A 23795-nucleotide genomic window follows, 5' to 3' on the forward strand; every position below is an offset into this window, starting at 1 on the left:
ATTTGAGGGGAAAACATAGAGTTTTCCCCTCAAATGGCTGTGGCCCCGCCCCCAGCGTGCCCGGCGTCATCACGTCACATCCGGCTGACATGCATGCAGCACACGCGCGCTCGGGACGCCGTCCGGGAGCCCTCCGCCGCAAGGAGAAACAGGTTTGGCAACCCTAACGCAACTTCCCATTTGTTAGGTTAGGCAGGGTTCTGTGATTGTTCCTCCTCTGTTATACTTGACCTGTAATGTTGGTTGTTACATTTCACTAAAAAAAAACCCAAAGTAGACTGCAAGAGTCCCCTCCCCCCAAGTGCTGATATGTTTGCTAAGGGTCAGCAAAGGGCGATGGCCCGAGGTCAGGCCTACCATTATAGTGGACTGGGGCAAGCACACCTGCTCTCTGGAAGCCAGGTCTACCAATATAGTGGAAAGAGGTAGGTAGACCTGTTCTCTTGAGGCCAGGGCTACCTCTGGAGAACAGTGGTAGCCAAGTGTTGTGGTTCCCAGTTCCTCTGGACACAGGCGTGGCACACCTGGCACTCTACCACACATGGGTCACTCCCCAGGGTGTGGAAATATTTCTATGCAATGGAGTGGAACTGTGTCCTCATGCCCATGGTTGGAGAAGGTGAGAGGCATACCTGCTTCTGGATTTGGGCCGGGGAATGATAGATGTAGGTGTGATAGATGTGAGCACTACCCCTTCCACCCCCTCTCATGGTGCCAATCACCTGATCAAGAGCAAGCACCCAATCCAACTGCAGCCCAGGACACTTGATCAAGTGGGTAGGTTGCCAGAGAGAGAAACAGGCAGACAGGTAAGACTGCAGCAGGCAGACAGGCACAGATCAATGGCCCCACAGAGAAGCAGGTTACTCGGGGGGAGGTTTCAAACAAGGTGTGGAGAGCTGGGCACTAAAATCACCCCAAGTCACTTGGAACAAGTCCCCCAAAGTTGGGTGGGTGCAGGGAGGCAGGTTGATTAACATAGAAGCCGGCCAGTGGGGGAGTTTCAAATGGAGAGCTGGGAGTAAAGGGAAGTCACCTCAGTAACTCTGGAGCAAGTCCTCCAAGGCAGGGTGGGTGCATGGAGGCAGGGTGACAAACACAGATCATCCCCCCCCCCCCCGGAGAATCATGTCAGGGGCATTTCAAATGGAGACCTGGGAGTAAAGGGAAGTCACCCCAGTAACTCTGGAACAGGTCTCCCAAGGCAAGGTGGGTGCAGGGAGGCAGGCTGGCAAACACAGATCACTCCACAAGGAGAATCAGGTCAGTAAGGAGATCAAATGGAGAGCTGGGAGTGAAGGGACGTCACCTCAGTAACTCTGGAACAAGTCCCCCAAGGTAACATGGGTGCAGGGAAGCAGGCTGACAAATGCAGATCACCCCCCAAGGAGAAGCAGGTCAGTAGGAGGGTTTCAAACGGAGAGCAGTGGGCAGTAAAGACAAACACAGATCATCCCAGAACAAAAAGCAGCCCAGTGTGTGTGTATGGGATAAAATGGCAGAGAACTAAGTTGAAGCCCCTCCGCCAAAGCAGCCTGGGGAAAAAAATCCTAAGAGCAATCCCTCGCCTTACTGCAACCCAAAGGGGGAGTAAATGAAATGAAAAGAAAAAGGAAGGGAAACCACCAAGGAAGCAGACAGCAGGAAAATCCCGCTACACTAATGTGCTATGTGAAAAAGGAATTCAGTCCCAATTTTTCCACCCTTTGCAGCAAACAAACAAATACCAAATTGCAACACAGAGGAACCTAGCCCCCTGGCCCCTGACTGAATAAGCTAACTAAGCATTTCCCCGACCATGCACAGCAGCAAAGCTCTTTCACGAGTACCCCCTCTTCATCCAAAACTACACCAACAAAGGGAACACACGCTCATCCTACACTTACATATCTGAGTCCTATTGCAATGAATAGGAACTCTGTTATTGCCAGGCAGCAGTACGTGTCAAGCTTTTGAGGGTCCCCGTTTGTGTTTCCAAGTGGGAAAACACCACCCTTACCAATGTCTAGCATTTTTGCGCAGGAGTTTCTGGGTGGGTTTCATTTCTCAAGCTACCCCGAGTCATGCCCAAAAGCTTGGAGATTTCTTTGGAGACTCCCAAGCCCAAATGTGGCCAGAATTCAGCATGTATTTGGGCTTGTCACGTGGTTCATGTCCATCCCTAGAAATTACAGCTCTCTGTTAGGGATCAGAGCCTTAAAGTTCCAGGTTCAAATGACATTGGGCAACAGAGCAACAGAAACTGACCCATAATATTCAGCTTGTGACACGTAGCAAACCCATCTTCCCACAGACCCACTGTCAATGATAAAACAGTGACTGCATGAAAAGACAGTTATCTTGTAGCCTTGTAGTTTTATATGCCACTTGGCTGCTGGAGTTTATTTACACAGATACCTTAAAACAAATAGGACAATGTTCAAACCTCATTTGGTATCTTCCAGGCTTTTTTACTTTCACTTCTCTAGGCCTGATAGAAAAAGGGAAAAGTTTGACCATATGCTTTATTCATAATATAGTTTGGAACAGAATGTGAAGGGACTCAGTTTCAGCCTTACATTAATTCTCAGTGTTATAAAATACTGCTCCCTTTCTTCCTGTTTTTATTATTCAATGAAACCATAAACTGTTCTCAAACTTGAAGCAGTTTTGCAGTTCTGGAAAGCATTCAAATAAGAGATTAGCAGCCTATTCAAGTACAGCGTGTACAGAACCATGTCTGTTATATTCATTTGCTACTACAGAGCTCTTAAATATTCTGCTATAATTTTAATGATTAGCTATATGTGCAACAAAAACTAGTAGAACAAGAACGTAATTTTTAAAGAACCACTGTATACAGTATTAAATTAATAGTCTAAGTAGTAACATAACAGTATTTCAGACAATGAAACGCTCATATCCACCTGAACTCACTTTGTTCAAAGAAAAACCGAATGTGACATCATTTAAATATACAAATCATCAAAAGAACGTATCAAACAATTTAGAAGAAATATGTAAAGGAGAGGGGCTATTTAATATATCAGAGCAAACTGAAGGCCAACTTAAATTGCTGTACTGTTATGTATTGAAATGCTGGGTTCTAGAATATGAATTCATAACAAATTATGCATAAAAGCCAAACTGTCATTTGACTGGCTTTAAATGGAGTTTTGGAAAGCTACAAAGACATCAGCAAAAAACTTGTCAATGGATCGTGCATGTTATTTTCCAGAGAATCTCCAACTTCTCTGTGTATGCTGTGCCTCTCTTGATGCCAACAGCAAATCACTCTATTACAAGTGGGCCTGTATTAGCGGGGGAATAACAGGACTATCACTAGTTTGGCTGTCCTGTCACTTTAGCATCTGGATTTGAAATTCAATGGGCATCTTTTATAAAATCAAACCCCATCATTTATGGCAGCAAGCATGAACTTCTGAATAAAGCTTTGTGAGAGCTAGCTGACTGAGCAGGACAGATAATACTTGCTGTTTTTAAGATAGAATATTAGAGCACTGAAATAGCACCATGAACAGGTTAGATTAGGACATAAATCTATTGGTTAAACTGGTAGAGCATTAGATAAATATTGTGGAGTGTTATGCAGGTATTGCAGAAAACTGCTACTCTCATGCACAAAATGGGGTCCTGACCATACTCACATAGAGAGCAGCAGAGAATGAAGGCAGGCTCTGCAGAGTACCTATAATGGCCCGCCTTAATGGACTGTTAACATCCAGCATCACTCCTTTTGTACCCTGATGTCAGTAGTGTATTTTCCTGGATCTCAGGAAAGACCATAATGGGAATTATACCACTTTGGGCCACCTCACAAGATTATCAGAGTCAGTAGCCATCAGACCTCAGGTTTCCCACATAACTTCTGCTTTCACAGTTATCCATTTATTCAATTTTTAATCTGATGTTCCTTCCATAGTCCTCTTCATTTTATGCTCACAACAAGCCTCTGAGGTAGGCTAGCTTGAGTTACTTGCTCACTGTCAACCAGGGAGTTTAATTGTACGGGGGTTAACCCAGGCCTCCCTGTCTCCAGTGAAACACATGACCACTATACCACACAAGCTCTCAGTGTGTATTACAAGTATTAATTTTAGAATCTGGTATTTATGAGCACAGATTGTCAGTTTCCATAAGGCTACTTGGAAGGATTCTTTCCCTTCCTCAGGGCAATCTTGAATATGTAAGGGCTTGCATGCTGTTCATGGATTGTCCTTTTTCTTTTCTGTCACAATCATTGCTTTGTCACTGGACAAGAACACTGGCATAGTTAGGTTGTGACTTAGGAACCTATATTGTGCCCCTGAGATAGATCAGGCTACAAAGGCTAAGCTTTGTTCTGCACTATTTTTACATGCTCAGTTGTTTTACCAACGATATGAGAAATCATAAATAAGTAATAATAAATAAGGATAATATTTCCCATTGTATAGCAGTGCAATTCCAAGAATTCAGTTCACATTTTGAGCTATTATGGTGCTTAGTACCACAAAAGCCTTTCTATGAAATCCTATATTGTATATAGACTAACAGCGTGGTTGGTCTTAAATGTGACAATCACAGATGATTAACTCAACAAATCCAAGAATTCTATACTACTGCTTTGTGTTTCAGGAGATGTGTTACTGCTGTTAATCTATGAATTATAGCAGCTGTCTAGTTAGATATGCTTCAAGACATAATGGTTGCTCTATTACATATGTGGTAAAGCAAAGGTCTCAGTGGACACTTTCTGCTTTTTACCCTCTGTAAAAAAATCTAAAATGCATTCATAAAATATGCTGCACTCAGGGGAGTTCTGGTTGTAATATTAATGCCATAAATAAGATTAAAATTGGTGTACTATCATGTAAGAGGGATTCTCTTAGTTACGTACATACAGAACCAATTTGTAGAATTGTGATTGATGGCACAGTAGTGTTCTGAAAAACACATTAGTGGCCTTATAATGCCTGTATGTGCATAACTGCTGCATTGTTCTATTTTCAGAGCCACAAAGTGGTTTGCAAAAAGATAGCTTTATCAATCTTCAAGTTGTAGACATAGGGTTTTTTTAATAAACCACCAAGGCCCAGTAATGTCAGGTTCTGCACTTTAAGCAATTGAGATTCAGGATAAGAACACTGCTAGATTGTTCCTTTGTACTTCAGTCTCTGAAGTTATTAGAACAACATGAGGATCAAGCCCTCACTAAAGCAGGTTCCTTATGCTCTAAAATATTTTAAAATGTAATTTTAAATTATGACAATATTTTGAGAAGTACAATGTATTCTATTTATACAGCTATTTAATCTGGGCAAAACTTGTTCATCATTTGCAATAAATAACCAAGTCCTATCATATTTACATTTGGAAATAAATCACATCAAATTAAATGGATTTAAGTATGTTTACAACATCATCCTAAAGGTGTAACAGTACCCAATTCCTCATAAAGCAGGAGGTGATTGGATGTGCCAATTTAAAAGGTGGGCAGGGTTACAATATGTGGGGAAAACTGAACCTTCTGAGCTCTTCCACCTGAAAAAAACATTTTTTGGAAAGATGTTTTCCTCCAGGCAAGGGAAGCCCTCTCAGAGACCAGAGAAGCCTGGGCCACTTCCAGTTTTTGAGGTCCCAAGACATAATTAAAAAAAAAAAAGACACATAATGTACATAAAAACAAGTTGTGAAACTTATCAAATGCTAAAGAAAAAATTAATGAGCATCTAAAATTAGTGGTCCTCTTTAAGATCCAGGACAAATGACCCCCCACACACACTGGTACACCTCTCTAAGTGGTCCTGGGCAAGGGATACTTGTATTCATACAGGATAACATATGTAAAAAACACTGGGGGGCAGGCAGGAAAGGTTCAATGGCAGATTCAGCATACCAATGCACTTCTCCAAAGCTACCTTTGTAAATTTTATTAGATGTCTCAGTTTTCTTTATAATGTAGTCTGCTATATTAGTTTGAATCAGTCAAAATGATGGGAGACATTCATCTGAAGCTGAAGACTGAAATCTTACAGGATAGATACCTAATTTTCTTTTAGAACAGGAATCCGAGGAGGAAAAAAGTTGATATCATTTCTGACAATGTTAATATCAAAGATCACAGAAAACTCCAAAAACAAAAGTTGTGAAACACTTTTTACTAGGTCCAACCAAAATATCACAAAACAACATACAAACTTTAATTTTTTAGAACTCTTTATCAGCTGGACGTTTAAAAAACCAAAAAGGCAGAGAAACAAAACAATATATTTAAGCCCCAATCTTACAACCTTTGATCTACATCTTGTGAAGGATGTGCAGCAGGTTTAGTAAAAAATTAGATGGTGCTAGGCAGAGCTGGTTGAGATAGCGATGAGCTAAAAAATATTGCATGTTTAGTAAAACATAGGGGAAAGCACAGCTAGTGGTCCAAAAGAGAGTATGAGCATACTTATTTTAATCTGCAAAAACAGGAATGGGCACCTTTAAACACACAAGGGCAGTGGGAATTGTAGTGGGTACTGATGTGTATCCTATTCATGCAGAGTTATACTTGCATCAACTCACCTGCACCTTAACTACTGCCACTCCAGATGCACAGAGCAAATCTGAGTTTATCCTTTCCCCCAGGTTTACTCTCTTGCTATGCTATGTCTAAAGTCAACTACTGGATCAGGCCAAAGATCTTGTTCCTAAAAATATTGTGGCCACAGCAGACACCAGTTACCAACAGTGCAGCATTCTTTCTTATATTTAGTGTAGCACTGGAACAGTTTGGTGTGTTCTGCAAACTATTCTTCTAATTAAACAAAGAAAAAAGTTCCATAGGGGAAAAGCTACAGGCAAATAAATTTCTCATCTGATTCCCAGTTATACTTTGACAAGACACTGCAAGTAGGGAAGCATAGCCTGAGAAGCCAAAACACAAGCTTATCAAGGATATAATTATTACAAGGATTTGGACCCAATACAAGGGGAAAATAAAGGTTATGAGTAAGCAAAAATAAAATTTAACTAAAATCAGAAAGCAGAAAACAGCCAAATTTTAACAGTGCCAGGGCAACATATCATGTCATATGATACCACAAAAGCCTGACTGTATATAAACAAAATGCCACTTCACGTATTGTACTATAAAATTAACAACATATACTTTCAAGATGACTTACCATCAGAACTTGTGAGCACAAAGTTCTCAGCTTGGGTTTGCCTCTTTCCACCTACACTTTTGGGAAACCAATGAAGATCTATGGGGTAGATATCATCAGGTAGCTTTACTACTTGTGCTGTCTCACCAGTTAACAAATTCCATTTCATAATTTGGTGATCTTCACTGCATGAATAAAGTTCATCTGCTGTTGTCCAACCCACACAACTAACTAATTCCTTATGTTTTAACAGAATTAAGGAAGTTTTATGTTGAATCAGTTGAATCATACATAATGGAAAAAGATATTAAAACCCCTTTAAAATTACCTTCTATAAACTAGCAAATTGGGGAGTAATGTCACAAAGGAAGCCCAGTTCTTAACCAGCCTCACACCCACTGAATCTGTGTGCTCCATCTCACTTGCCTGACCTTCCCTCCCTTTGCTATGGCTCCACTTGTTCCAGCCCACCTCAGTCTTTTCTTCCTTCCCCCTACACCGGTCATCCACCCTCCCGATTTTTCTTCCCCATCCTCTCACCCAGCCCCCTGCCAGTTCTTTTCTCCTCCTCAAGGCTCACTTCATCTGCTTGCTTTTGTCTTCCTCCCATTTCTTCTCAGCTCTACTTCCCCCACTCATGTCTCCTTCCCTGCTTCCATCCTTTCCCTGCTCTTGCTTCCTTCCCAAAATGTATTTTTGCAGCACAGGTTTTATGGGTGCCATTCTGCCAACCAGTTCTCCACCCCAAAGATGTCTTAAGCTAGCTGTTTATACCTATTTATCCTGTTTTATTTCAAAGACCTCAGGGCAACATTCACTTTATTCCCCTCTTCCATTTTATCCTCACAATAAATCTTCTGAGTTGGGTCAGATCAGGGGTGGACAAACTTGCTCAATGTAAGAGCCACATAGAATAAACATCAGATGTCTGAGAGCCGCAAGACATGATTAGATATCACAAACATGTTTTTATTTAAAAATATGCAAATTTGCTTTTTATTAACATTAATGAGACTGCCAAAAATAAAAGCAAAAGTGGTAAAAACAGATATTAATAGTGATATTTATTTGTCCAATTATATTTATTTGTTTGCTAATGATATTTATTTGTCAGAGAGAGAGAGAGAGAGATGGAAAGAAAGAAGGAAAGAGGTGGAAAGAGAGAGAGAAAGAGAGAGAGAAAGAGAGAGAGAGAGGGAGAGAGAGAGGAAGAGAGAGAGAGGAAGGGAGGAAGGGCATGGCTCCCCTTCGCTTCCCCAGCCACCCTGCCAGGAGCCGTGCAATATGTGTGAAAAAGCCACATGTGGCTCCCGAGCCACAGTTTGGCTACCCCTGGGTTAGACCAAGAGTGACCAGCCCGAAGTAACCCAATGAGTCTGACTGCAGCACAGGGATCTGAAATGCTTGAAACTTTTCATTTTTAAAATTAGTGTAATGATTGGAACAAATTCAACAGATATTCTGTCTTTGCACTAATTAAGAGGTAACACAGAAGGATGAAACACTGCCTATGATTCCACTGATAGTTTGCTATGATGCTGAAATTGGGCAAACTGTGGAACTGCTTTCAAAACAGCATTTGAAACCATGACTAGAAGTAGGTTTGCATCTCACTGTTATCTGGCAATTCTAATTAGTACTAACAGTAGCTTCCCAATCTGGGCATCACAGTATAGTTATCACCAAAAACAAACAAAAAAGGCACGAGGGTGGAAATCCCTATACAAAAGGAAATAAGGAGATTGTGAGCTCATGGCCTTGAATTTGATATTTTTGCTCTCAAAAAGAGAGTGGTTAGGGGTGCGGACTCTAATCTGGGAGAACCAAGTTTGATTCCCCACTCCTCCACATGCAGCTGCTGGTGTGACCTTGGGTCAGTGACAAGTTCTTTCAGAGCTATTCTCTCGCAAGCAGTTCTTGAAAAGGAGAAGAGATTGGATTTATACCTCAGAGTGGCTTACAAACTCCTTTCCCTTCCCCTCCCCACAACAGGCACACTGAGAGGTAGGCAGGGCTGAGAGATCTCTTTCCAGAGCTGTCCTTGAGAGAACAGCGCTGACAGAACTATGGCTTGCCCAAGGTCATCCAGCAGCTGCAAGTGAAGGAGTGGGGAATCAAACCCAGCTCTCCCAGATTAGAGTCCATGCACTTAACCAGTACACCAAACTAGCTCTCTCAGCCCCGCCTACCTCATAGGCAATGCTCCCTCTAAGCTGTGGAGTCTTGTGAGCAAAAATTCTACTTTGTGATCTACTGGCATTAAAGGTGTGAGCGAGCGATTTGGCTACTGCATAGATTACTTTGCTCGGGAGCCATCCTTCCTGAGCTAAGACAAAAATGTGTGAGCTGGAGGCTAAAAAATTGTGAGCTAGCTCACACTAACTCAGTTTAGAGGGAACATTGCTCACAGGGTGTCTGCTGTGGGGAGGGGAACGGAAAGGAGATTGTAAACCGCTCTGAGACTCCTTTGGGTAGTAAAGGGAGGGGTATAAATCCAATCTCCTCTTCTTCTTCAAGTTGCAACTGACTTACATCGACCCCATAGGATTGTCAAGGGAAGAGACTAACGGAGGTGGTTTGCCATTACCTGCCTGTGTAGCAACTATGGATTCTCATCGAAGTACTAACCAGGACTGACCCTGCTTAGTTTCTGAGAACTGATGAAATTAGGCTAGCCTGAACCATCCAGGTCAGGGCTCATGCATTCATAAGAAAATCCCTCCTTAGTCAATGGGGACTACTATCTTGTAAGCATGCATGGTATACAACCTTTCCCCATATGTTCCCCAGAGAGCACTGTGATCAGGGTCCCAACATCAATTCGCCCTCCCTGGATCCAAGGAGGCCAGGCTTGCTGTACCTAGGGCCAAGGCTTTCTCGGTGGCAACTCCTCTCTGGTGGAATGAGCTCACAGAAGAGATCGGGGCCCTGAAGAATCTTATGCAGTTCCACAGGGCCTGCAAGATGGAGCTCTTCCATCAGGCCTTCAATTAGGCACCGCCCCGATAGGGAACTCTGTTCTCTGAAGCTACCAGAACAGCCTGTGCTGGCCACACAGAAGGACTGTGGTATGTCCGCTGACCGCCACCAGGGACCAGCAAATACTCCCGAGCTGGACTCTGTAGAAACAATGGGGACTAGGCTCCTAGTCTCTCCACTTGGAAACCAATGGGACCGCGGTGGGAGATTTGAACCCACCAACAGGACTTAGGGGGGTGTCCCCAGGTGTGTATATAGTTGGCCAGCCAGCCAGTAGTTGTTGTCTTTGTTGTGTACTAGTAAACCATGCCGATCACTACATCAGTCTCAGTGGTTTATACATGTGTCTAACCCACTACACTTCAGACTGTGTGTGTGTTAAGTGCCATCAAGTTGTTTCTGACTTATGGCGACCCTATGAATTAATGACCCCCAAAACCTTCTACCATTAACCGCCTTGCTCAGGTCTTGCAAATTGAGGCACCTGGCTTCCTTGACTGAGTCAATCCATATCATGTTGGGTCTTCCTGGCCTTCTGACTCCAACTTTTCCTAGCATTACTGTCTTTTCCAGTGACTTTTGTCTTCTCATAATGTGACCAAAGTACGATAACCTCAATTTGTCATTATAGCTTCTAGGAAGTGTTCAGGCTTGATTTGATCTAGAAACAACTTAGTTGTCTTTTTGGCAATCCACAGAATCTGTAAAACTCTCCTCCAACATCATATTTGAAATGAATCAAATTTCTTCCTGTCAGTTTTCTTCCCAACTTCCACACCGATACATACTAATGGGGAATGCTGTGGTATGAATCATCTTGATAATGATCATCAGAGACACATCCTTACACTTAAGAATCTTTTCTAGCTCCTAAATGGCTTTCCTTCCCAGTCTCAATTATTCCAGAATATAAGGCTTGAAGCCAACATTTGATACCGGGGCTGTATGTAGGGGTGTTGCCTCAACATGTGCTTTCACATTGGACTAGGGTTGCCAATCCTTAGTTGGGGGCAGGGGATCCCTCGGTCTGGAGCCCCTCCCCCTGCTTCAGGGCTATCGAAAAGCAGGGGGAGGGGTGGGGGTGGAAAATAGCTGCTGGGTGCTCCTATGGTCCCCCATAGGGTATAATGGAGAACTGATTTGTGGGTGTCTAGGGCTCAGAGGGGGCTATGTTTTGAGTTAGAGGCACCAAATTTTCAGCATAGCTGCTGGTGCCTCTCCTCAAACCCCCCCCCCCCAATTTCAAAGAGATTGGACCAGGGGGTCCAATGCTATGAGCCCCAAAAGAAGGTGTCCCATCCTCCATTATTTCCAATGGAGGAAAAGCATTTAAAAGTAATGCAATCCCTTTAAATGCAACAGCAGCTCACCCAGAACTCACTTTAGAGTTCCCTCTCCCGGAGCCTCCCTCCCTTCTCCCAGCGCCTTCTGGTAAGTACCCCACCTGGTATTCGGCCTCACCTGGCAACCCTATATTGGACTTTTGACTGTAATGCTTCAGTTTGAAAACCATTCTCAATGGATTAGATCGACCAACTCAATCTGATGACTTTATTTTGCTGCAGTCACACAAACCAAAAGTTTATGCTTTGCAAGCTGGGTGCCAAAATTTTCATTAAAACTTTAAAATTCCATTACAGTAAAACACAGAGATACAGACTTGGCCTAATGGACTGCTGTATAAAAGTTACGTGTCAGACCCAACCATACCCTTCACCACACTATGGCAGTATCAGCTCCTGGAGAAATGTGTTATTGCTGGATCTGTGGCACAGCAGCTTCAATATCCATGCCAAACTGCCTACTGAACAGTTTGGAGGAAGATAATAAGTCTAGTATATTGTGAACATTGTGGCAATCTTGAATTTTTAATATTCCAGAAAAGAGCAAAAATCTCAGTAAGAAAAAGGTGTGTGAAGAATCTATTACTTTTTTCATTTGGATTTCTTATACAGATGAATATTTTGATACATTTGTGAAAAAGGAAATTCACATTTCACTACAAACATTGAGCAACATCAGAATATTGTCAGCTACACTTATAAAGCTGTTTACAAAACAAAGGATATGTTTCGGTTCCTTCAACAGTGATGTCTTTAATCTCATTTCGACTGAATTTACTGGTGTTGATATTCCAGTTTAACACATTGATTTAAAAAGACAGGCAGAGAGAGACCTTGTTTGTGCTCCACAGGTTACACCTGGAATATTAAAAGAATAAGCTGCATTAGAAGAAAAATGTCAACACCTACATTTTAATTGGTACCCATACTTCTGATACAATAGCCACACAAATTCATGCATAAAAAGGATAAGAAAATGACCCTATTAATTTCTCAACACAGGCAGACAATTAGCATTGGCCTTTATGCAAAATAGCAAGCAAAACTTGCATTATCTTCAGGAAATAAAAATGTTTACAACAGATTCTGCAGAAATAATGGACTTCAGAGCTTCTCAAATGGCCATTACTCCCATTAATGTTAATTAATGGACAGTTGTGCATTCATGAGAGAATATACTGTTATTCACGGCATATGCCCTCTAACCTTTAGAGATTCCTGCAACATAGATACTACAACCCACTAAAGAGTTACTAGGCAGAGGTTCATCCAAGGTCTCAAGTAGATATAACATCTACACACAGAGAACTTTGCCCCAGGATTCTAATTATGTATTCTGTTCACTATTTCCCATTTAGTCCAATGTAGCACCACCACACGAACAAAACTAGATTTCTTTTAAACATTCAAATGATCTCTGCTTTGGGAATGATGCAACTATTTTCTATCCTACTCTGCTGAAACGAGTATCTTCCCAAGTTCTATAAAAACCTGACTTTGTGCTGAACCATACAATTTTTGAATGACACAATACACTATCTGGTAAAGTACCCCAAAATAATTTACATTAATAAAAGAGAATAAGCAGCAGTTTGTTCAGGAGCAGGTTAATGCATTCAGACATTTGATTATTTATGAATTAAATAATTAAGACACATTAAATGATGTAAACATTACACTATTTATATTTAGACAAATAATATTATTAACCCAATTTTTAAAAAACATATAAATAAAATGTATACCCCGTCTTTTCCCCCAACAGGGACTGAAAGTGACTTACAAATTCCCTTTTCCACAATTTTCCACAAACTTCTTCCCTATAGGTTTATGCATGTTGTGCACATAAATGTGAGCACGTACATATACACAGGGTTATTCTCGGGGCGCCAGTCTTGAGATTTTCCTCTTGTTGGCAGGCAAGAGAGTCCATTCTCCTCCCCTTGCAAAGGATGCAGCCAGCATCCACCTTCCTACTTGCCAACTGACATTAATTTTATTAAGTTCTCTAAAACAATTTTAAAAAGAAATCCAGCTGTTGACTTCATTCAACAAGCTCAAATCATTCACCTGTACAGCTCTGTGCCTGTGGCACCTTGCCAGCACTATTATGGAACACCTACAAGCTTTACATGGTCCATTGTTTAGAAATGAAGCTATTTTAAGATTTGGTTATTCAGGGATATGCCCTATTTGGCATTGTTTTTACCATAAGTCTGCCTTCCTCATTTAATAAAGTTGTCTATGAACTATCTACCAGTAACTGGTCAGTGTTCAGCTGTTTAATTTTGTTCACCTCTGCTTCAGGACAATTCGTTTATGCAGCCTTGGAGCACATATATACATGTCATGTCATTCCTCCAGTCATTTCAGATTAACCAAGAATAACCCGCAACAACAATGAGAATAACACTGGCAACTGACATAAACACTAGCATGGATATGAATACCCATTCTACAAACAACACATACTTAAAATGGGGGAGGAGGGGAGTCTGCCTCATCAAGACCCAGACCACTGCTACTGTGATCACAAAACCATGGCTACTAGTGTGTAATAAAATTTAACTAAATCATAGTTGGCATTCTTGATTATAGCTTGGGTGAACATGTGATTATAGGCTGCTGAATCTGCTCTGACATAAAGTTCAGTATCTCATTTTATGGTATGGTATTAAATTGTATGTTAAGATTTGCTGTTGGGATCTTCCTTCTGAAACAAAATGCCCTACTTTCTCTGTCCCAAACAGTGATTCAGGGCGTTTTGGATATGACAAGAACCATACAAATGCAGAAAGCTGCATATGGTTCCCAGCACCTAATTCATAGTCCCCAATTCCTTATTTGATTCAAATGCATCTCCAAGAGACATTTTAGCACTAACTGCACAGTTCCCCAGTTGTAGCTTTTTTGGTTCAGATAAGCATACTTGCATCACCTATGGCTACTTGCAAATCTGATACCTACATGCACAACAATCCAACAACAATGCAAATCTGATATCTACATGCACAACAATCCAACAAGTTATCTACACTATTTGTGCTTACAGATCAGACACTGGTTGGAATACCAGCATTTGATTTGTAAGCAAAAATAGCATAGATAACTCACCACATCCATAGGATAACTCTGACAGACTCAAAGTGTTGCATACTTATCACAGAATTTCATTTAACTCAATACTGAACTTAACAAGCACCATGGCACAAACTATCAGTACAGTCTCATCATTATCAACCAGTCCTTTATATTCAGGGCTCTAAAAGCTGCTCTGATTATGGGAAGAAATTTTCTTTAACACAAACCCAAGAGATATTCCAGGCTGAAGGCAGACAGTATTCCTTTTCCACAGCACACAAATGTTCATTCAGCAGCAAAACCCACTTAATCCAATGTGTCTCAGTTCCCAACTAATAACATATCCCATGCACAGTTACTCCAGTCTAAATCCATTGTAATAAGTGAGATTCATCTGAAAAAACTCTGTATTAAATAGGGCTGCAGGGTCATAATAAATTTTACATTGTAGAGGCATCTTTGGCTGCTGTTTAAAGCCCCCATCCTATTGCCTCTGATAAACAAGTTGGGCAAGGTTGGGGTTGGTCATGCTTCAAACCCAGCAGAAAAGAAGTCCATATTTATATTGATTTATTTTATTGACAGCCCACTTTACTTGCTGAGGCACAAAGGTCAAGGATGCCACTCTCAAGCCTCTTAAAGCCCCATCTCAAACTCAGATTCGGGAAATTCAACCCTGCAGACTTGCAAAATCGCAGCAAAGTCACTCTGGTTAAGAAGCAATTCCAGAGAGGAAGCCGTGTTCGTCTGTTGCATCCAAATAAGACCAGAAGCCCAGCGGCACCTCAAAGACTAGCAAAACAAGAATATGAGGATGCTAGTTTTGAAAGTGCCCCCGAATTTGTCTTATTCTGATTTAGAAATGCGGTTCCTTCAATCCCAGGCACCCCTCACCATTAAACTATTATTCTTCTCTCAGGTGTGTGGGGAAAGTATCTCCTGCCTTGTTTTACATCTCTAAGGCGAGCACCTAATCAGAAGGGCACAAGTCTTACCTTGTAAAATTTGGGGTACTGGGAAGAGAGCAGGTCTTCCTCCAAGCAGGATTCCTGAGGCAGGGGTCCCACTATGGGTCAGGTATTCCAGGTGACTCCCTAACTTGCCACACAGAAAACTGCTCCCGGCGCTCTACTCCTCCGCTCTGTTGTCAACTGTAATAGGGAAGCCGTTCGGTCTCTATAGCTACTTCCCGCGAGATTTCCTATTCCTAACCCCAAGCAACCTTCCTCCTCCTCCTCCTCCCCCCCCCCCCCCCCCCCCCCCCCCCCCCCCCGCGAGGTTTTATTAGTCTTCTTTCCACCTCACAGCCCCTCCGAGCACGTGACGCCACCCCTGACGTCAGGGAGCCGTCCTGTCAAACTTGTCATACAGAAACACGCACATTTAACATTCGTTTTCTATTTTTAATAATCTTTTTTTTAAAAGAACAAACACCCAGTTCCTTGCTTCTTTCACTATTCCATCCCTTTTTAGTCCGTTGCTAGGTTACGTAGCCAACCCGCGCGCCCACGAGAAGAGCTACATCGGCTCAACCCCCCTCCGCCCTCTCGAATTCTGCCCCCCCCTTTTAAAAACGACAGTTTAGTCTCGTAGTCGTTAACTTCACGTTAAAACAGCGACAACAAAAACTCTGAGGACGCAGAACTCGAAAACATTTTCAACCACCTTTCCGCTAAATAACGGAAAACAAGATGGCGGCGTGGGAGGCTTTTCTTTTTTTCCGCCTTTCAAACCTGTGGGAAGCCGGCCCCTTTCATCGCCCAGCATGCTTTGCGCTTTTCTAACGAATTTCATTTCGAGTTTGGCGTTTGGGCGCCATTTTCGAGTGTAGAAGCCGCCAAGGCTACAGGCAGGAAACTGGGCTTTCTGGTGCTCTTGTCGCCGCTGCTCTGAGACTCGCCTGGCCCCGCGCTCCCGCTTACTGGAGTTGCTGGTTGCTGAGAAAAGTGTGCCGTGTAGCTGCCTGGTAAGCAGATCTGTGGACTGCTCGTTTCTACTTCTACCTGAGGAGAGATTTGAGAATCTTTCCTCCCTCTGATTAGACCGGTGGACGAGACTCTTTTCTTCTTGCCCACTAAGAGCTTCTCTGTGGTGAGGTTGGAATATTTATTCGAATTACAAGGAAGGGGGGGGGGAATCCCCACTACTTACTCCGTGGGGGTGAAAAAGGCGGCAGTCTTCGTTTCTGCTTCAGCTGGCCGCCTTTCCATCTCCCCCCTTCTTTCCTTTGAGGGCGCTGGGAAGGGGTGGGAGGCTGTATTTGCTGGCGATTTCCGTTGCGAGTGATAAAATACCAAGTCAGCTCCTTCAGTTCTTTATTAGTCTTATTTGGGGGAGGCTGTCAAGATTGGATCATTAATTTTTTCCCCCATAAAAATAATTGTCGTGACCTTAATTCTTAGCCATTTCAGCGGTGAAGTACTGCGTTTAAAATATAACGTTCACGGATTTTTCCTCTGGCAGTTGAGTCCGATGAAGAGGCACGCTCACGTCAAAGTCGGGGGGAAATGCCGACCCCCACCCCCTTTTTAAAATTCTGCTCTTAGTTCACAACAGAGGCTTGATTTCGCGATCGTGACCTGATGAGTGATATCTAGCAGTAGGTCTGCAAGTGCTTTTAGCAAAACATCGCTAATTTGACCCCCTTGACTGGACGTCAACTATGAAGGGGAAAGGGGGTGGGTAGGAGGTGACGGATTTATATAAGTAAAAGCCTGCCTCGTTTATGAGAAAACTTAATTGTTTTCTATAATAATTCTGATATAGTGTGTACAAAAGCAAAACAATTGTTGCCTTTTAAGCCTATCTGCTTTTAACTTTTAAAGGCAAACTTTGGTCCTTTCCTTCGGACTCTTTTTGGTCCTGTTCTTTGGATTGCCCTGGACTCTGGAGGCTATAAACGTCACTGAAACAGAACCATTCCAATAATTTTGTAACCTGTACCATTGACTTTTAAAACTGCTGTTAATAAGTCTTCTCTGTTCCCAATGCAAAACAATCAGTTAACTGGATGTAGTGACAGACTTTTTACAACCTGATGTCAATCATTCGGCAAGATCTTTCTAACAGTAATTTTGAAAATCTTGATCAGTTAGAAGTTAGCTAACATCCTCAAGATCTGCACATTAGCTGCTCAGGTCTCACAGTTTAGATTCTAGCCCCTTAAAGATGGTTTGGTTTTCATCTTTTTTTCTTAATACTTATTTTTATGTACCAAGTTCTGGCATCTCATAGTGAATTATTTTCTGATCAAACATTAATTTTAAAATGTTAAAAACTATGTCTCTTTAGTTGGTTACGGTTACCTTTCCAAATTAAAATACTGGGCTAGCACAGTGGTAAGAACTTTTTTAAAAATTATTTGGACTTAAGCATAATGGAAATGAAATTCAAATGAAACAGTTAAAATTACACCTATGTATTTCAGAGTTTCTGTATTCAGTTTGCACCTGACACAGCCGGTTAATTATTGAGCTACTTATTTTTGTTAGTTCTTAACAAGGTAGGATAAGTATGATGGAGGTTTCCATTTTTAACTTGCAAAATTGTGTTACAACGTATCTGTCATGATAGTTTGCCAAATTACAAAGTTCATCTGAATTTTGGCTGAATATTAGACACTGGGCATACAGTATACCCAGTGTTTAGGTCAAGGGGTTTTTCTTGTTTGTGTTAGCAGAAAAGATACGGTCCGTATGTAGTTTGGTTTTTTGGAATTGGAACAGCAAGCAGAAATCATGCCAAGGAAAAGAACTAAAATATCTACGACAGCCCATCACCAAGGCAATGAGTCCTTGGAGGAGCCTTCCAATGATGGGGAAGCTGAAAAAGAAGCCAGAGTACACATCACAGAAGTACTTGAGCAAGGTCAGTCTCTTATCATCATATATATTTGGCTTAAAAACTTGGAGCTCAACTTAAAAATTAAGACAGCCTAGTTTTACTCTGTGGAGTCTTCTTATTAGTTGTAACAGTTCTGTGTGAAAATGATTTCAAAGACAGTGTCTTCATGTCAGACCAAGACAAGCCCAATTTTACCAGTTTACTCAGTAAAGGTTGATACGTTGGTTGAAAATTATTTGTGTGAAAATGGCGTCAACGACAGTGTCTTTATTTCAAACCAAGCCAATGTTACATTTCTGGTGCTCTGTCCGTACATCTTACATTATGCCAGAACAGCAACCAATGATTTAAACAGATATAATTTTGAAGTGGTGTGAGAGTAGCTACTTGTGGTTTATGTGTTTTTGGGTGATTACTGCTTATATCTTAAGCATGTTTGAACTGTACATTTTGTACTGAAAAAATGCATAAAGTAGGCAAAAGGAAGCATGATACACTTGTTGAGAAGAGATGTAGATTTCTATTGGTGAGAGGATTAATTTCTGGAAAGTGATATCAGACACTCAAAGAACGTGTCTCAAGGAGTTAAAAAGAAAAAAAACTGTTCTAACTCCAGTCGAAATTTAAGTGGCTAGCCTTTTTTTGGTGACAAACTTCCTGTCTTTGAGGAATAGTGCTGCTGCTGTCATTAGAGCTTGCAGGGCATTGTGCAGCAGACCACCTCCTTAACAGTGTACGTAAGCTCTGAGCATGCCTGAGAAAGCAAGATCGTAGGAAGGTTTGTCAGTTTTCTTGGATTTATGTTGGTAGAGTCTATTGGAGCAGCGTATCATTTCAAAAAGCGTTGGGCTGGTTTTAGAATACAGTTCATTAAAGGTAGACTGTCCACTACTAAGTAGAAGAGGCGTATTTTAGACTTGTTTCAGGGTAATTCAGCCTGTGGGTAGAAATGTATTTGTTCTTGTGTAGTAATGCTTAAGGAAGAAAAGATTCGTAAGTTCTGCTGTTTTTGATCATAAGCTAGACGTTTAAGATTGTTGTGGTCATTAAGTGAGTGATTCTGTCTGTGTTTGGCTATCTCTAGCAGTGTCAGACGGAGGAGCTGACAATCGAAGTTTAGAAGAGATTTTGAGTAGCATCTCTCCTCCCCCACCTCCAGCAATGACCAATGAAGCTGGAGCTCCTCGTCTCATGATAACTCACATTGTAAACCAGAACTTCAAATCTTATGCTGGGGAGCAAATTCTAGGACCATTTCATAAGGTATCTTTGCATTTTAAATTACTTCTAGGTTGAGGTAAGACTATACTGACTTTGGTGCTTAAAGTAAGTGAAAACTACATATTGTGAACTGACATGGGGGTAATCTGAAATGAGTTAGGTTTACTATTGTCTCTACTTTCCTTTTCAAGATCTTGTTTTCTGTGGAGTTTATGCAACTTGGATAAAATCTTTTTCTATTCTGTATTTGAACAGCTCAATTATAATGACTAAATTACAAAATATAAATTTGCATAATCTGAAGCATTTTGATCCTCGTGATGCTAACTATAAATGTTTCTCTGTAAAGTTTTGGCTACATTTTATTTTATGTAATTTACAGGATAACACTTTAGAAATCTGAGCTAACTGTATGTGTCTTTGAATAGCTTGTACTTTTTACCCTTGGCTGTAAAAACTAAGCTTTCCAGTAGTTCACAATTTCCTGCACTAGGTGTAACCGTATTTTAAACTGTCTCCAAAGCAATGAAGCATAATTGCTTGTAACTGTTAAACTTGAGTGATTTCTTTTTTCTGTTATATAGCGTTTTTCATGCATTATTGGACCAAATGGCAGTGGAAAGTCCAATGTGATTGATTCCATGCTCTTTGTGTTTGGATATCGGGCACAAAAAATAAGATCCAAAAAACTTTCAGTACTGATTCACAATTCTGATGAACATAAAGATATTCAGAGTTGCACTGTAGAAGTTCATTTTCAAAAGATCATTGACAAGGTATGTTTCATTTCATTAAAGCTGGGGAGCCTTCAGCACCCCTGATGTCCTGTGAACCGTTACATTTTGTGTACCTGATTGATTTCAGGTACATATAAAATGAGCAAAATATTGAGCGTTTTTAGTATTTGATTTAAAATATTGATAACTGAAAGGAATACAATATACTTAAATTTTAATTGGTATTGATAAGTAGGTATATTTTAACTTAAACTCCTGTAAAACTTCTGTTTTAATTAAAATATATTTGAGCAAGATACACATTTAACAAAGATTATAGGATTACTGTTGAAATAAAGAGGTTTTCTATTATTTAAGCTAGCAAGAGGGATATATGTGTATTTAAACTACAAAACTGATATGAAAGGCCTTTAAAAACCCATCAAACCAGTGTCAATATACATTAGTTTAATTTTAAAAAATATTTTTGTATGGTTTTAATAGTAATTACAGACTTATAGACACTACATCATATTTCAAGTTACATGATTTACAGGCCTTGTTAATCGCACTATGTTCAGGATCATTTTCCTTTTATTTTCTAGTAAGATTGTGCTTTGGTAAAGTGTTAATGAAGTGGAAGGTGCACTCATGTGCTTTGCTATATAAAATAAAATAATTTAAATTATGGAATGAACAGTTTAAAATCTGGATAAAAGTCTTTTCACTGCATAATTGGGAGGAAAACAGAAATTCTGTGGACACAACTGAGATAGTTGTTAGATGTGTACTCTCAGTTACCAATGCAGGGGGTGCCTTCTAAGTGAAAACAAAGTTCAGTGTTAATTTTTTTTAAATTACTAAAATTTTACTAAATAGATGTAAATTTGAAATATAAATAAAATTCTGTAAAACAAGTCCAGTAAAATCATACCTAATATTTTAAGTTTTTAAAATATTAAATTGTTTAAATTTGTCTTTGGTAGGATATTAATTATTGAACTAATTAAACCCTTAAATTACATTTTGAATCAATTCAGTTTTGTTAATTTGTGTTAACGTTTTTGTGGGGGGAAATTGTATTTTATTTTTGGGGGAGAGATAACAAAATATACTGTGCAGCTTGGCAAAAGGCTGCTTAAGTCCAGGCTTAGTAAATACATGTTTAAATTGAGTGGTTCGTCACTTAACTATATAAGATCCTACTTTTGTCAACTTTTCAAAATACATAAAACACAAATATTCTGTCTTCTATTATATAACACAGAGGTAGGAAAAGACAAAGGTTACAATTATGTGCATATTTGCTTGGGAGTAAATCCTATTGAACTCCAATGGGTTTCTTTTCAAGTGAACATGTATATGATGGGGCTCCATGTTGGGCAATTCTAGTCTTTTCTCAGAAAGTTTAGACAGTCTGAGGAGTGGCTCTGTGCTGTCAATAATATGACAATAAAAATACTTGCATAACTAATATGGTGTGTATGTTATAGAACTTGCTGTGGGTTTCAGAGGAAGTGTGAACTAGGGTATAATAGCATTGTGAGGCTAAAACTAGTTTACTTGAAAACTGGGGAGCTCTGTGGCTTAATATTTTTCTGGTTTTGTTTTCCTTCAAAACAGGAAGGGGATGATTATGAAGTCATTCCCAACAGCAATTTATGTGTCTCCAGAACAGCCTACAAAGATAATTCTTCAGTATACCATATAAGTGGGAAGAAAGCAACATTTAAGGATGTTGGGATTTTGCTTCGAAGTCATGGGATTGACCTGGACCATAACAGGTTCTTAATATTACAGGTAATCCTTTGAATTTTGCTTTATTTTGTTACTAAATTAAGTTTTTCTTTACTAAATCTGTCCAGGTATTGTGGTGAACCTTGTGCTTGGAAGCCTTAAGGTACCCTAGCAGCACATCATGAATTGTATGTCATAGTAAATATGCAAGTCATTATTTGCTGCTTTAGAATTTTAAGGAAGATAATCACTTGCAGTTTTTAGTGTGGTGACTTAGTGCTTCATTGTGGATAGACAAGTGAGTAGAACAATTGTTATACTTGTTCCGCCCTAGCAGCACGTAAATATTGGTGTAGTAAAGATAATCTTAACACCAATATTATTGTGCTGCTTAAGCGTGGCAGGGATTAAGCAACACTTACTTTTCTGTTCTATAAAGTGGTAATGTCTGTACATTTAAAGTATAGAAATAAGTAAATGATTGTAATAAACATTGCCTTGGTCTTTTGACATCTTATCTTGCTTCAGACGTATGAACAGATCTGGAATTAACCACTAAATGTACAACCAGGGCAACAAATTTCCATGTTGTATTGTGAAACTTTACACTTTAAGATTTTTCTCAACTGCAGAAGTCAGGGTCTAAAATCATAAGACATTTTCAACAAGTTCCCATAGTTCATACTGATTAAAGAAAGCTTCATATGTGATACCAACAATTCCTTTTCCTTGAAGAAAACGTAATGTAATTTGATATATACTAATGTTTTGTTTTATGATAGTGGTCCAAACAGTACATTAAACACCTACAAAAGAATCATGTGAGGAAAATGTTTAAACTGAGTAGGAATTATATTCAGTTAAATCTATTAATACTGACAAATTGTAAAATAGTCCTTACTTTAAATCATGCATAGTTACTATTCAGAGATACTACTTCTAAAATAATTTTAAAACAAGTGAAATGACTGGCTTCCATTTTAGTGCTGGAATTTATTTATGTTAAAACCTGAAGGATATTATACAGTCACAAGGAAACGGAGGATTTGCTAAGAACAGAGAGCTAGGTGGTAAACAACTCATATCAACCCCCAAAACTGTGCCTGAATCATAGGAAGGCTTTGGGAATGCCCTTGGACAAAGCACAAGGAGCTATAGGAAGAGGGCAAGAAGTCCTCTTACATGTGCCAAACTATTTGTGCAGACACGTGCCCTTTGAATTATGGCTTATATCCCTGGCCTGTAAGCACTGTTCTCTAGAATCATGTACTATGGGCTTGTACATATTCAAATACTGCAAGTAACTTAGGCTTTCTTTCGGTAATGATGCTTCTCACTCTTTACCAAATGCAAGCAAAGTATCAGATTTCTTTAATTTCATTAAGATTTCTGGAAATCACAGTATTAAGAATAATACCTGAATACATGGATGCAAATATTTGCAATGTTTGCGTGATGCTTATTTGGGGCTCTTTATTTTTAAAAAGTGCATTTCACTTAAATGTGTTTATTCACTTAAATAATGCTAATGGTGACAATTACCAATAATAAGTGAAATAATAAAATGGACAGCTTCTAAAATCGTCAAAAAACAATGAACAGATAGTATTGATACTCAGATTTTAAGAGATTAATGACTTTTTAACAACCTGCTTTATACCTGATTGCATAAATCTCAGTTTTCATTATGGGAAAAGGACTATAAAGTATACTGGAAAGGGCTCCATTTAAAAATTCCCCAAGTT

General features: G+C 40.1%; 2 protein-coding genes across 2 annotated transcripts in view; one reads left to right on the forward strand and one right to left on the reverse strand.

The window, feature by feature from the left end:
• Positions 1-12241, reverse strand: part of IFT80 (intraflagellar transport 80) — a 129041-nt gene extending 116800 nt beyond the window's left edge. Inside the window, exons 1-2 of the mRNA XM_015407245.1 lie at positions 12179-12241; positions 7152-7373 (exon numbers count right to left, since the gene is read on the reverse strand). Coding sequence (XP_015262731.1) covers positions 7152-7373; positions 12179-12215 — 259 coding nt within the window. The 5' untranslated portion in view covers positions 12216-12241. The remainder of the gene's footprint in view (positions 1-7151; positions 7374-12178) is intronic.
• Positions 12242-16369: 4128 nt separating this feature from the next.
• SMC4 (structural maintenance of chromosomes 4) overlaps positions 16370-23795 on the forward strand; it is a 64268-nt gene continuing 56842 nt past the window's right edge. The window contains exons 1-5 of the mRNA XM_015407235.1: positions 16370-16499; positions 18213-18400; positions 19461-19639; positions 20182-20373; positions 21937-22113. Coding sequence (XP_015262721.1) covers positions 18271-18400; positions 19461-19639; positions 20182-20373; positions 21937-22113 — 678 coding nt within the window. The 5' untranslated portion in view covers positions 16370-16499; positions 18213-18270. The remainder of the gene's footprint in view (positions 16500-18212; positions 18401-19460; positions 19640-20181; positions 20374-21936; positions 22114-23795) is intronic.

This window comes from Gekko japonicus, unplaced genomic scaffold (assembly GCF_001447785.1).
Source record: "Gekko japonicus isolate JY-2015 unplaced genomic scaffold, Gekko_japonicus_V1.1 scaffold17, whole genome shotgun sequence".
In the NCBI taxonomy this organism is placed as follows: domain Eukaryota; kingdom Metazoa; phylum Chordata; class Lepidosauria; order Squamata; family Gekkonidae; genus Gekko; species Gekko japonicus.